Raw genomic sequence first — 12,531 nt, 5'->3', positions numbered from 1 at the left:
AAACTAGGAACTGTCTTACTTGTAGGGCTGTCTTTCCTTTGTTCAGATATTGGAGCCTTTAGATCTATTTATGGTCTTTCCTGATGGCTTAGATGGTAAAGAATCTGCCTGCAATGCAGGTGGCCTGGGTTTGATCCGTGGGTCAGGAAGATCCCCTGGAGAAGGGAATGGCAACCCACTCTAGTATTCTTGCCTGGAGAATCCCATGGACAGAGGAGCCTGGTGGGCTACAGTCCATGGGATTGCAAAGAGTTGGGACATGACTGAGTGACTAACACACAGATCTATTAAAGAAACAAAATCCTAATATAAATTTGGAGAGCTGTTCCCTTTCTAACTAGCTAAACTGGAAGCACAGTTTCACTCCTAGGAGGAGCAAATTGACAGGCATGACCAGAAACCCCAATTACCCCTACTGAGATGTAGTTAGCTACCGGGACACAAAGTTGTTGATCTTGGGTTGTATTTATGTCCACCTGTATGCCATCTAAACACAGAGACTACGGGTGTGTGTAAACACTGTTTGAGGCACTCCAAAAACTACATATAATATGCAGTTATGAACGTGTGTATACACATGTGATTGTGTGTATAAATAGGTGTTGCTGTGTTCCTGCTATACACATGTGCCTACACGTGAATGCTTCTACATATAACATGTATGCGCCCACACATGTGAGGGCTTATTTATCCTCCTGCATAGATTTTCTTCATCTCCATGACAGGGAAGACATGCCTTTGAATCCATTGTGTTTCTGCTTGGTTTGACTTCCAGATCCATTTTTCTAATTGACGACTTATTTAAATAACAGTTGAGGTATTATGCTGGCATTATTTTTTCTGAAAAAATTCATTCTACTGTTCTCGTTGCACAGCAGGAGTTTAATGCAGCCAATACTTTCTGGTGCTGACAGCTCTGATTAAGGCAGAAGTATTTAGATAAATAAGAATGATTGGTTTGACAAAGAAGAAATTCAATGGCACTTGAGTACAAATCTAGTAATCGCTCCTCCCTGCTGGGAACATTAGTTAGCAGTGAGTTTTAACTGTGTAATGGTTGCTTAAGTGACATACACAGTGGCTCTGCATGATTTTACCAGTAGGTATTACTTTAAGGAGACCCAATAGGACAATTCAAAACACTGACTGTCCCTGAGACATCAGTGCATATGGAGGAAGTATTCTGACCCTGAGACAATCCCTACATTTGGGGTTCAGAGGCGTGGTGAACTGCAGAGCACACGCCCTGTCTTGGGGCTGCTGCAACTCAGATCCAGCCAGTTGCCACCATCAGGGAATGAGACCCAGGATTGCTGTTGCTTCCAACATTTTCAGGTTGCCAATTCAGATCGGTACGGAAAGCTTTGCTGTATTTAAATGTTGGCTACTCACTGAACATAGGGCTTCTCAGGAGGCATAAGTGGTAAAGAACCCACCTGCCAACACAGGAGACATAAGAGATGTGCATAGATCCCTGGGTAGGGAAGATCCCCTGGAGGAGGGCATGGCTACCACGCCCGTATTCTTGCCTGGAGAATCCCATGGATGGAGAAGCCTGGTGGGTTACAGTCCATGGGGGTCGCAAAGACCCCCATGAACTGATCATGTTCAGTGAATGCGACTTAGCATGCATGCACTCACTGAACATGATCAGAAATTCTCAGGGCTAAGTCCAGCCCATCTGCAGGCAGGAGGAGTCAGATGGGACTTCGCTTTGCTCCCTCTGCCTAGAACATCTGGGAACCTCTAGAGATCTGTTTCCTCATGGTTTGGGATGATGAGCGAACACCCGGTGACCAGTGGTGGTGGTGGTGTGTGAAGTGCGCATGCATGCATGCCTGTGTGAGCACATGTGTATACCTGTGTGTATATGTCTGTGTGCATGGAACCTGGCTTGATTCTCACCCTGGTGCCCCAGTGTGTGCCCCACCAGAAACCTCTGGAGGAAGAAGGAAGGACAGTTCCCTACCGACCTGGCATCCTAACTTATCCACACCTAATTGATCACCAGCTGTGTCTTGGATAGAGCTGGAGAAAAGAGTTTGGCTCAATCCCTTAACCACAATATATTTTCTTTTCTTCAGAAGTTTCTCAGCAAGTTTTTCCCCCAAAGGGAGGAAGTGCAGCAAGGACCACCCCTGCTGAAGCCAATGAGTTCAAGATACTTCTATATTTTAACAGATCTCCTACTGGACTTTCTCGGTGATGGTGCGGGGCCCAAGTGCTGACAACTTGGAGGCTTATATCAATGGGTACATCCAAAATTTTTGCTCTGAGTCATTCCCTGAGATTTCACTTACAAATGCACAAAGGGCATTGTGTATGTGCGTGTGCTCAGTTGTGTCCGACTTTGGCCCCATGGACTGTAGCCCGCCAGGCTCCTCTGCCCAGGGAATTTTCCAGCAAGAATACTGGAGCGGGTTGCCATTTCCTCCTCCAAAGGATCTTCCCGACCCAGAGATGGAACCTGCGTCTCCTGCGTTGGCAGGTGGATTCTTTACCACTAGTGCCACCTGGGAAGCCCCAAAAGAACATCAAGACTTGGCAAATCTAAAATTACTAGTTTATCTTTTATTTAAGGCATCGGAATGATTTAGATCTGTTCTATAAAATATGTGACTTAAGAAAATAAAATAAACCAGTATAATTAAAAAAAATAAAACTACTGGTTTATCTACAGATCATTCCTCTGTCAGTCTGTATGCTCAAAACACTCTCTAAGATTAGTGGGAGGGCTGCTGTCTGTTGAATATAACCAAACACAAAGTCATACGTAGAAAGACATAATTATGACTTTCTAGGAATGACACTAATGGGTTGTTGATTGATAGATGGGCTGCCTAGTGATGTTGCTGATAACCTGAGAGGTTTCTCTGTAAATGGTATTATAAGGACAGTCATTATTTTATATGAGATCATGGTAATAAAGATTGCTGTTTATAATTCAGTAGTCCTCAAGTGATCAATTAATGGAAACGATAAATAACTAAAAGAGAGCATGCAGTTCTGGCTCAGGAAGTAAAGTAATTCTGTTAACTGAAGAAGAACAAGGTGATTTTTTTTCCATCTTCACAGGCAACCTAGAGCTATTGGGCCTTGGAATCTATCTGAGAAAGGTGGTTTACAGATATTGGTATAAGGACATTTCTATTGTGTTAATAGGTACCTGCGATGTGTCTGTCCAACGTGTGTCCTCGTGGGGAGGTGATGTGGAGGGTGGGGGGCAGAGGTAATGTTTGTGATTGAGTGCCAGGCACTGAGTCAGCAGCTGTCTATACACTGATTCATTTCATGCTCACAACATACTTGCAGGGTGGATTTTATTTGAACAATTATTTTTTTGGCCAAGCCACTGTAGCAGGTGGGATCTTAGTTCCCTGACCAGGGATCAAACCTGCACCCTCTGCATTGAGAAGTGAAGTCTTAACCACTGGACTTCTAGGAAATTCCCTGGTCAGTTTTAAAGATGAGGAAATTGAGGCCCGGGGACGTTATTTGTTGACCATAGCTATTTAGTCAGAGGCCAGCCAGTGTTTGGGCCCAGAACTGCCCAGTGCCAAAGATAACTGATTTCTCCAAGTCTATATTACTCTGGGTAGGCTCATCTCCACCCATCGTTGTTGTTGTTGTTCAGTCGCTAAGTCATATCCGACTCTTTGTGACCCCATGGACTGCACCACGCCAGGCTCTCCTGTCCTTCACTATCTCCTGGAGTTTGCTCAAACTCATGTCCATTGATTCTATGATGCTGTCTAACCATCTCTTCCTCTGTTGCCCACTTCTCCTCCTGCCCTCAGTCTTTCCCAGCATCAGAGTCTTTCCTAAACATCAGCTCTTCACATCAGGTGGCCAAAGTATTGGAGCTTCAGTTTCAGCATCAGTCCTTCCAAAGAATATTCAGGGTTGATTTCCTTTGGGATTGACTGGTTTAATCTCCTTGCAATCACTCATCATGGGTTAATAGGAAGTAGGAAGAGGGGTGTTGATGGTGCAAAACAAAAGATGAAGAGCATTTGAGCTACACTGGCCCCTGGGCTCTTAGTTTGAATGACATTCTCAGGGCATTTGCAGAAAGGGAGGCACAGTCAGGCAGGAGAGTCTTTGCCATCACATTTTCTTTTGCCACATTTTCTGCCACTTTGTCTCTCTCCACTGCTTTCAATCCCTTGTTTCTTCTGTGTAGTCCCATATCAATAATGATTAATAGTAAGTCATTAACCCATTTCTACAAGGCATTAATCTCCCTCCTTCCTTGTGATGGGGGACTAGTTTAGCATCTGTGCTCCTGTCACAGGGGTCTAGGGTCCCAGTGTCATCCTAGAGGAACAGGCTATAGGCAGAATCATTTGCTGGTGTCTTGGTCCAGTTTTGAATGTCCTTGGAAGACCACATACCTATTCTTTTCAAACACCAATATGTGTTGCAACATAGACTCTTCCAGTTCAAACTACTGCTATCGTTGCTTTCCTTTAACATTCAACACATCCATTCATTTATCTACTAATGTTATTGAGTCTGTGTGCATGCTTAGTCCCTTCAGTCATGTCCAACTTTTTGCAACCCCACGGACTGTAGCCCACCAGGCTCCTCTGTCTATGGGACTTTCCCGGCAAGAATCCTGGAGTGGATTGCCATGCCCTCCTCCAGGGGATCTTCCTGACCCAGTGATTGAACCCACGTCTCTTGCATTTCCAGCATTGCAAGCAGATTCTTCACCACTGAGCCACCGGGGAAGCCTGTTATTGAATCTAACCGTAGCCATAACTTGTGCTGGGTTTCAGAACATGATGGTGTAAAGCCAGAGTCCAAGCTCTGCAACCTGCAAGTTCAGTGGGGCAACAGATGATTCCTGAAGAAATAATAACAGAGATAATGGTTTGAAAGGAGATATTTTAGAACGATCATTAGATTCTTCTCAGAGTAACAGAGAAGGCATCTCAGAGAATACAGCAGATTAGACGTGCCTGAAGGATATGCAAGACTTAGCACCTACAGGGAGGAGAGCTGGGGCAGCCAGTCTGGAACCACTTACATATGCTTCCCTATAAAGCTCACCACTGGGAGTGGCAAAAAAAATCATGGAGAGCTATGCAGAAGCCAAATGCTTAATGATTTGTTTAGATTAGCCAGCTTGAGATCTTAACCCAGAGGGGATAAACATGTCTTGAAGATTTCTATAGATGATTATTTAGGCAGTGCAGGAATGCAGACAGACTTGGAGGATGGTAAGACTAGAAACAGGGAGAGTGAAACGGCAGCCACGGCAAAAACCAAGGTTAGAGATGCTAAGGTCTCTAATTATAGCCATGAGGAAGAAAACGGGACATGGAGAGAGATCTAAAAGGCACAATGAACATGGTTGGTGATTATTTGACTATGGAAGGCAGTAGAGTGAGAGAAACAGAGATAATCCAAACTTTACTGGCTCGAACACTGGAGAATAATTTCACTGTAAAAACTGAAGTCACTAATTTGTAAAATAAACCTATACACTTAAATCTTGAAAAGATAACACACATGTAGCATACTAAAAGGAAATGCTCTTAAAAATTTGCTACCAAACACATTTTCTGAAGCCAAGGAGGCCAGCCAAGAAGCTGTGATTCTTCACTGTAGTAAAAAGACATTATCAGGGTGGAATGCTAACTCAAAACATGTGTTGAAAAAGTGGATGAATTCTTCAATGGCATGTCAACTGACCCTTTTTGTTTTTCCTTAGTTTTATACTTAATTTTTAAATCAAATTAACTTTTTTCCAATTTTTATTTCATATCAAGAACATAGTTTAACAAGACAAATGTTATTTCATCTTTCAATTATTCTGTGAGAATTTTCACTCTGATATATGTTTTAAAATTATTTTTTAATTTTCAAGATCTCCTTCTCATTCTCAAAAAAATTCCTATCATCTGCTTCTTTTCCATAAATGTAATATTATCCCATATCTCTAGGATACAAATAATAGTTTATAGAATTTTGTGATATGAATTATTTTGGTTTCCTTGGTGTTTATTTTCATTTGTTACATCTCTCTCTCTCTTAGATTTCATGACTTTTTGCAATTCTCGAGCCATCCTTGCCCTCCATTCATATTTGCAATGAGGCACTACGATTAAGTGTGATGGGTGGGACACGTTGACTAGGGAAGGGACTTCAATAAGAGTCCGAGGCAACGACCAGGCAGCTCAGAATGGGAGACACAATCTGGGAGACATAAATGCTCTTTACACAGTATTTCACCTAATTTTCTTTTGAGCATCACTGCATACCACAGTCCTTCTGGGTATCTGGTGCCCTATACCCTGAGCTAGCTGCAAAACTCCTAGCTTCTCACTGGCTTCTCCCTTAGAGGACACTAAGAATTCAACCTTCCCCACTTCACTAAGTGAGTTTCCACTTATTTGTCTTCCAAAATTTGTTGTAATCTTTGCTCTAGCAGGTTTATACCTTTTATGAATGCTTTGGTGGGACTCTGGGGGGTAGCAGAGATAAACCTGTGGGCTCAGTCTGCCATGTACAGCCAGAAATCTTGAGCTGATTCTAGATGATTCATTTACCAAGAAGACCAGTGCTGATGCCTTGATTTAAAAATCATTCTCTGGGACTTCCTTGCTGGCTCAGTGGTAAAGAGTCCATCTGCCAATGCAGGAGACTCGAGTTTGATCCCGGATCTGTGAAGATCCCACAAGCCATGGAGCAGCTAAGCCTGTGTACCACAGCTGCTGAGCCTGTGCTCTCGAGCCTGGGAGCTGCAACTGCTGAGCCTCTGTGCCACAGCTACCGAAGCCTGCATGCCTAGAGCCATGCTCTGCAGCAAGAGAAGATGCTGCAGTGAGGAGTCTGCACATCCCAACTGGAGAGTAGTTCCCGCTAGCCACAATTCGAGAGAAAGCCTGCAAAGTAACGAAGACCCAACACAGCTACAAATAAACAAGCACAAGTTATATTAAAAATATTAGAAAAATGAAAATCATTCTCGGGACTTCCCTGGCCATCTAGTAGTTAACACTTCACCTTCCAATGAGAGGGTGTGGGTTCTATCCTTGATCAAGGAGCGAAGATCCCACAGGTCTCTTGGCCAAAGAGCGAAACATAAAAAACGGAAACAATATTGTAAAAATTCAGTGAAGATTTTAAAAAATGGTCCACATCAAAAAGCCTGCAAAAAAATAAATAAAAATCATTCTCCTGTGGGCATGCTTTGATTTAGTTTCTAACTCTATACTATCAGCATGGAAAAAGTGAGCTTTCTTTATAGGGAACCACTTAAACCACGTGATGGAATATTGGAAAAATAATTAGGCTGGGGCCAGAACTCGATTTAGCCCCTCTCCTTCTGTTTTTCTTCCTGGGATAGATGTTACTGTTTCTACTGTGCAGGAATGTTAGGAAGACAGAACAAGGTATTTGGGTGAAGCACACTTTGAGATGGTAGGAAGAATGATCAGTCAGTGAATTTAAGGTATTTCTTGGACTTCCCTGGTGGTCCAGGGGCTGAGGACTCCGAGCTCCCAACGCAGGGGGCCCCGGTTTGATCCCTGGTCAGGGAACTAGACCCCACATGCTGCAACTAAGACCTACTGCAGTAAAATAAATAAATGTTTTTTGAAAAAAGCCTTTTCTTTCTGCCAGAAGAGAGCAAGTCTCAAATCCCTGAAAGATGATATTAAGATTTTTTATTCTTGCAGCTTTAAGGATGGATGGACATGAATTATTAACACTTTTCTGCATCATAATTTCAGAGGCACAAAGAAAGAGAGAAATTCACTTTTTAGTATTCAACTTGTTAAACAGTTCAACTAAATCCTTAATAAAGCATCTGGAGCTTAAATATTTTAGTGACATGTAAAACAGTTAAGTTATAAAATATTTAGATGGATTGGAGCTATTCTTAGATGATTGCTAGTTTCCTTTAAAATTATGGGACAGATACATGAATGGATTCATACATAGTATAGACTACCCTGGAAATGGAGTCCAGTGAGAGAGGTTTTCTTCCTTAATTTCAGCAACAATGACTCTTTGCCACTCCATGGACTGTCCATGGAATTTGCCAGCCCAGAATACTGGAGTGGGTAGCCTTTCCATTCTCCAGGGGATCTTCCCAATCCAGGGATCTAACCCAAGTCTCCTGCATTGCAGGTGGATTCTTTACCAGCTGAGCCACAAGGGAAGCCCAAGAATACTGGAGTGGGTAGCCTATCCCTTCTCCAGCAGATATTCCCGACCCAGGAATTGAATCAGGGTCTCCTGCATTACAGGTGGATTCTTTACCAACTGAGATATCAGGGAAGCCCCCTGAATGGGATACTTGTGCCTTAATATCCTCATTTGTGAAGTGGAGATAATATCCATTCCAAATGAAGTCTTTTTTTTTTTTTTAACTAATTCCCTGAGAAAAGAAAATGAGACAACATATGTGGTATTTACTGTAAAAAAAAAAAAAAGAAAGCACTATACACATGCAAAAAAAAAATTCTATGTGTAGATGTGGGAGTAAATATCAAACTGTGTATTTGCATACATATGAATACATAAACAGACAAACACTGAAACCACTATCTATTGAAAAAAATAAAATGATTTTTTTCTAAATATTGCTTTCCCATTGTCTAGCATTACTATTAAAACAGAAGTAAGACAGTTGCTCTGTATACTCTTTTGGTTTATATGACTTGCCATTTACTTGCTGATGTCATCCCGATAGCTGTTATTGCTAAAATCAACACTAAACACTGTGTGTGTGTGTGTGTGTGCATACACGTGTGTGTTAATTGCTCAGTTCAGTTCAGTTCAGTCGCTCAGTCGTGTCCGACTCTTTGCGACCCCATGAATCGCAGCATGCCAGGCCTCCCTGTCCATCACCAACTCCCAGGGTTCACTCAGACTCACCTCCATCGAGTCAGTGATGCCATCCAGCCATTTCATCCTCTGGCGTCCCCTTCTCCTTCTGCCCCCAATCCCTCCCAGCATCAGAGTCTTTTCCAATGAATCAACTCTTCGCATGAGGTGGCCAAAGTATTGGAGTTTCAGCTTCAGCATCATTCCTTCCAATGAACATCCAGGACTGATCTCCTTTAGAATGGACTGGTTGGATCTCCTTGCAGTCCAAGGGACTCTCAAGAGTCTTCTCCAACACCACAGTTCAAAAGCATCAATTCTTCAGTGCTCAGCTTTCTTCACAGTCCAACTCTCACATCCATACATGACCACAGGAAAAACCATAGCCTTGACTAGGCAGACCTTTGTTGGCAAAGTAATGTCTCTGCTTTTGAACATGCTATCAGGTTGGTCATAACTTTTCTTCCAAGGAGTAAGTGTCTTTTAATTTCATGGCTGCAGTCACCATCTGCAGTGATTTTGGAGCCCCCAAAATAAAGTCTGATACCGTTTCCCCATCTATTTCCCATGAACTGATGGGACCAGATGCCATGATCTTAGTTTTCTGAATGTTGAGCTTTAAGCCAACTTTTTCACTCTCCTCTTTTACTTTCAAGAGGCTTTTTAGTTCCTCTTCACTTTCTGCCATAAGGGTGGTGTCATCTGCATATCTGAGGTTATTGATATTTCTCCTGGCAATCTTGATTCCGGCTTATGCTTCTTTCAGCCCAGCGTTTCTCATGATGGACTCTGCATATAAGTTAAATAAGCAGGGTGACAATATACAGCCTTGACGAACTCCTTTTCCTATTTGGAACCAGTCTATTGTTCCATGTCCAGTTCTAACTGTTGCCTCCTGACCTGCATACAGATTTCTCACGAGGCAGGTCAGGTGGTCTGCTATTCCCATCTCTTTCAGAATTTTCCACAGTTTATTGTGATCCACACAGTCAAAGGCTTTGGCATAGTCAATAAAGCAGAAATAGATGTTTTTCTGGATCTCTCTTCCTTTTTCCATGATCCAGTGGATGTTGGCAACTTGATCTCTGGTTCCTCTGCCTTTTCTAAAAGCAGCTCGAACATCTGGAAGTTCACGGTTCACGTATTGCTGAAACCTAGCTTGGAGAATTGCTCAGTCATGTCCAACTCTTTGAGACCCCATGAACTGTAGCCTGCCAGGCTCCTCTGTCCATGGAATTTTCGAGGCAAGTATACTGAAATGGGCACCCATTCCCTTCTGCAGGGAATTTCCTGACCCAGGGATGGAACCCGAGTCTCCTGCATTGCAGGCAGATTCTTTACTGTCTGAGCCACCAGGGAAGCCCATATATAATACTGGTTCAGACTTACTAGATTGATTTAATGACCCACAATTTGAAAAACAATTGATCTAGGCATATGATTTTGGAATCTATAAAATGGGGATGACACTCTCATAAGATTGTTATGATGGTCAAATAAGACATTCTATGTAGAGGACACAGAGCTTGTGTTCAATGAAAGGTAACAGTTAATAACTGTCTTTAAAAACAAAGAAAATGAACACTGTCTGAGTCTGGGCATAGCCAGCATCCCAGTGGCCCAGGTAAGTGCTGCTTGAGAGTCTTTTTTGAGCAGAAGGCTGTGACGGTCTGAGTACAGGGTTTACGGCACCAGGGGATCCTAAGAGGAATCCAGGTTAGAGTCATGTTGCTCTTCCAGTCCCTGACACTCGTCTGTCTTCTCTCCCATTCATTTTACAGGAAGATATACAGAAAATGTGATCTATAAAAGACTGGGCAGAAACTGCCATCTCATAGCGACCCTCTAAAGTTTCAGAGGATGCTGCAGCGGGGAGAGCGCCGAGCACAGAGCTCCTTGCTAGGATGACTTGATGGGACTGGAAGGAGAGAGGGATCAGGAAGGGCTTGTAAGTGATGATGCAAAGTCTTGACTGAGCCTCTCCTGGCAAAACTTGGAGGGACATCAAGAGAGGGAGTCTAATGTTAATCATAGAATTATGGAACCGGTCTTAGGAGTCAACTGCTGGTAAAAGTGCCTCATTCGACAACGGAGAAAACAAAAGCACAGAAAGGATAGGTGACTCACACGAGGTCACACAGCTAACTGGAGGCCACATCACACCTATGGCCCCACTTTTTTGTTTCTGACTAGTGGTGTTTCCATTATAATATCTGACTTCAAGTAGCTCCAGTGATGTTCTGACACTTTTTTTTTTTGGTCCTGAACCACTGAATTTCATTTCCAAAATATTTTGAGTTGTGGAACCCTGACTCTGAATTTTAAGAGCCAGTTCTTATGTCAGCTAAAGGATATTTTCAGCGCTTCCCTGCCTTCTTAATCTCTGAATGGTGGAACATGCCCCCTCTGCCACGTGCTTTAGAATTGAAAAGCAGAGAGAAACGTTATCTTACTTACACTTGATGCTGTTTCACCACTGAAAAGGGGCTTGACCTGCCAATTATGTTTCTTGCCATTGGATGCCACGTCCCTGCTGCAATCCATGCTCAGTGTGTCAATATCTGGTAGAATTCAGGTCTGCTCAACAGCTGTTTCCTAGCTCACTTTTGGAGTGTGTACTGAAAGGGAGACAGCACTGGGAGAAATTAATCAAACTGGAGATGGTGCTGCTGCTTAGTCACTTCAGTCGTGTCCAACTCTGTGCGACCCCATGGACTATAGCCCGTGAGGCTCCTCCGTCCATGGAATTCTCCAGGCAAGAGTGCTGGAGTGAGTTTGCCATGCCCTCCTCCAGGGGATCTTCCCAACCCAGGGATCGAACCTGGGTCTCCTGCAGTGCAGGGAGATTCTTTACTGTCTGTGCCACCAGGGAAGCCTGGATATGGTGCTATCAATAACTCAGAATATTTGAGACACTCTCCAAGCAATGGAAGGATTTTGCCTGCTTGCTGGGCCATTTCATTTTAAGAGGGCAGTGTCTCCCAAGTCAATGGCGTGTATCATACCTAGGCTGAGTGCTCCCAGCAGCAATGTATCTGTGGTCTAAACTGATGAACTCTCTCACAGGAAGCTTGTACATCTCCAGATCCTCCACACACTCGTGGCCAAGGCACCAGACACAGGACAGAAAAGTCCTGGGAGTCTGGCCCCGAGTGGGCTTTCTTAGGTTGGCAAATGCTTTCAATTGCAGAGGAATGTTGTTATAAAAAAAATCTAGTGGCTTGTGGATTGTCTGGTTGTCATTTGGGAAACTTGATGAAAGCACATGCATATCACAAAGATCTCTGCTCTTCAGAACAGTTGCTCCTCTCTGGAAGCCTTGATTGAGCTGGTGAGCTGGAGGGCTCAGAAACAAGGCGGGGACAAGACTCCATGGACCTGGCACAATCTGAGCTATCGAGATGAGTGGGGAGAGCAGTATCACTGTCTGCAAATGCTTCATTTTGTATAGAAGTAATTCACCATGGCTGAAATATTTCCTGAAGGGCAGAGAATAGTGAGGTCTAAAATCTTACCCAGTTGGCTGATTCTGTTGTCTGCCACAATGGAAGAGGCTCACAAATCAAAGCAGTCATCTTTCCAGGGCTAATGGGAATCTTATGGGTACCAAGGGACATCATTCTCGTTGATCATTCCAGCCGGCATATTTATCCACAGTCAAGGGGAGCTACTTTGACAGTTCAGGCCTAT

At 43.3% G+C, this 12,531-nt stretch overlaps 1 protein-coding gene across 5 annotated transcripts in view; it reads right to left on the bottom strand.

The window, feature by feature from the left end:
* The window catches only part of RNF150 (ring finger protein 150), a 281,768-nt gene that overhangs the window by 31,119 nt on the left and 238,118 nt on the right, over positions 1 to 12,531 (bottom strand). The window contains exon 7 of one of the 5 annotated variants that reach the window (XM_024977571.2): positions 1 to 12,531. This exon is cut by the window's left edge and continues 22,285 nt beyond it. The exons of the other annotated variants lie outside the window; for them this stretch is intronic. Coding sequence (XP_024833339.1) covers positions 12,509 to 12,531 — 23 coding nt within the window. The 3' untranslated portion in view covers positions 1 to 12,508. 5 annotated transcript variants of the gene reach the window in all.

This window comes from Bos taurus, chromosome 17 (genome assembly GCF_002263795.3).
Source record: "Bos taurus isolate L1 Dominette 01449 registration number 42190680 breed Hereford chromosome 17, ARS-UCD2.0, whole genome shotgun sequence".
In the NCBI taxonomy this organism is placed as follows: domain Eukaryota; kingdom Metazoa; phylum Chordata; class Mammalia; order Artiodactyla; family Bovidae; genus Bos; species Bos taurus.
Note: the sequence above shows the minus strand (reverse complement) of the source record. Positions and strands in the feature narration are given on the sequence as shown.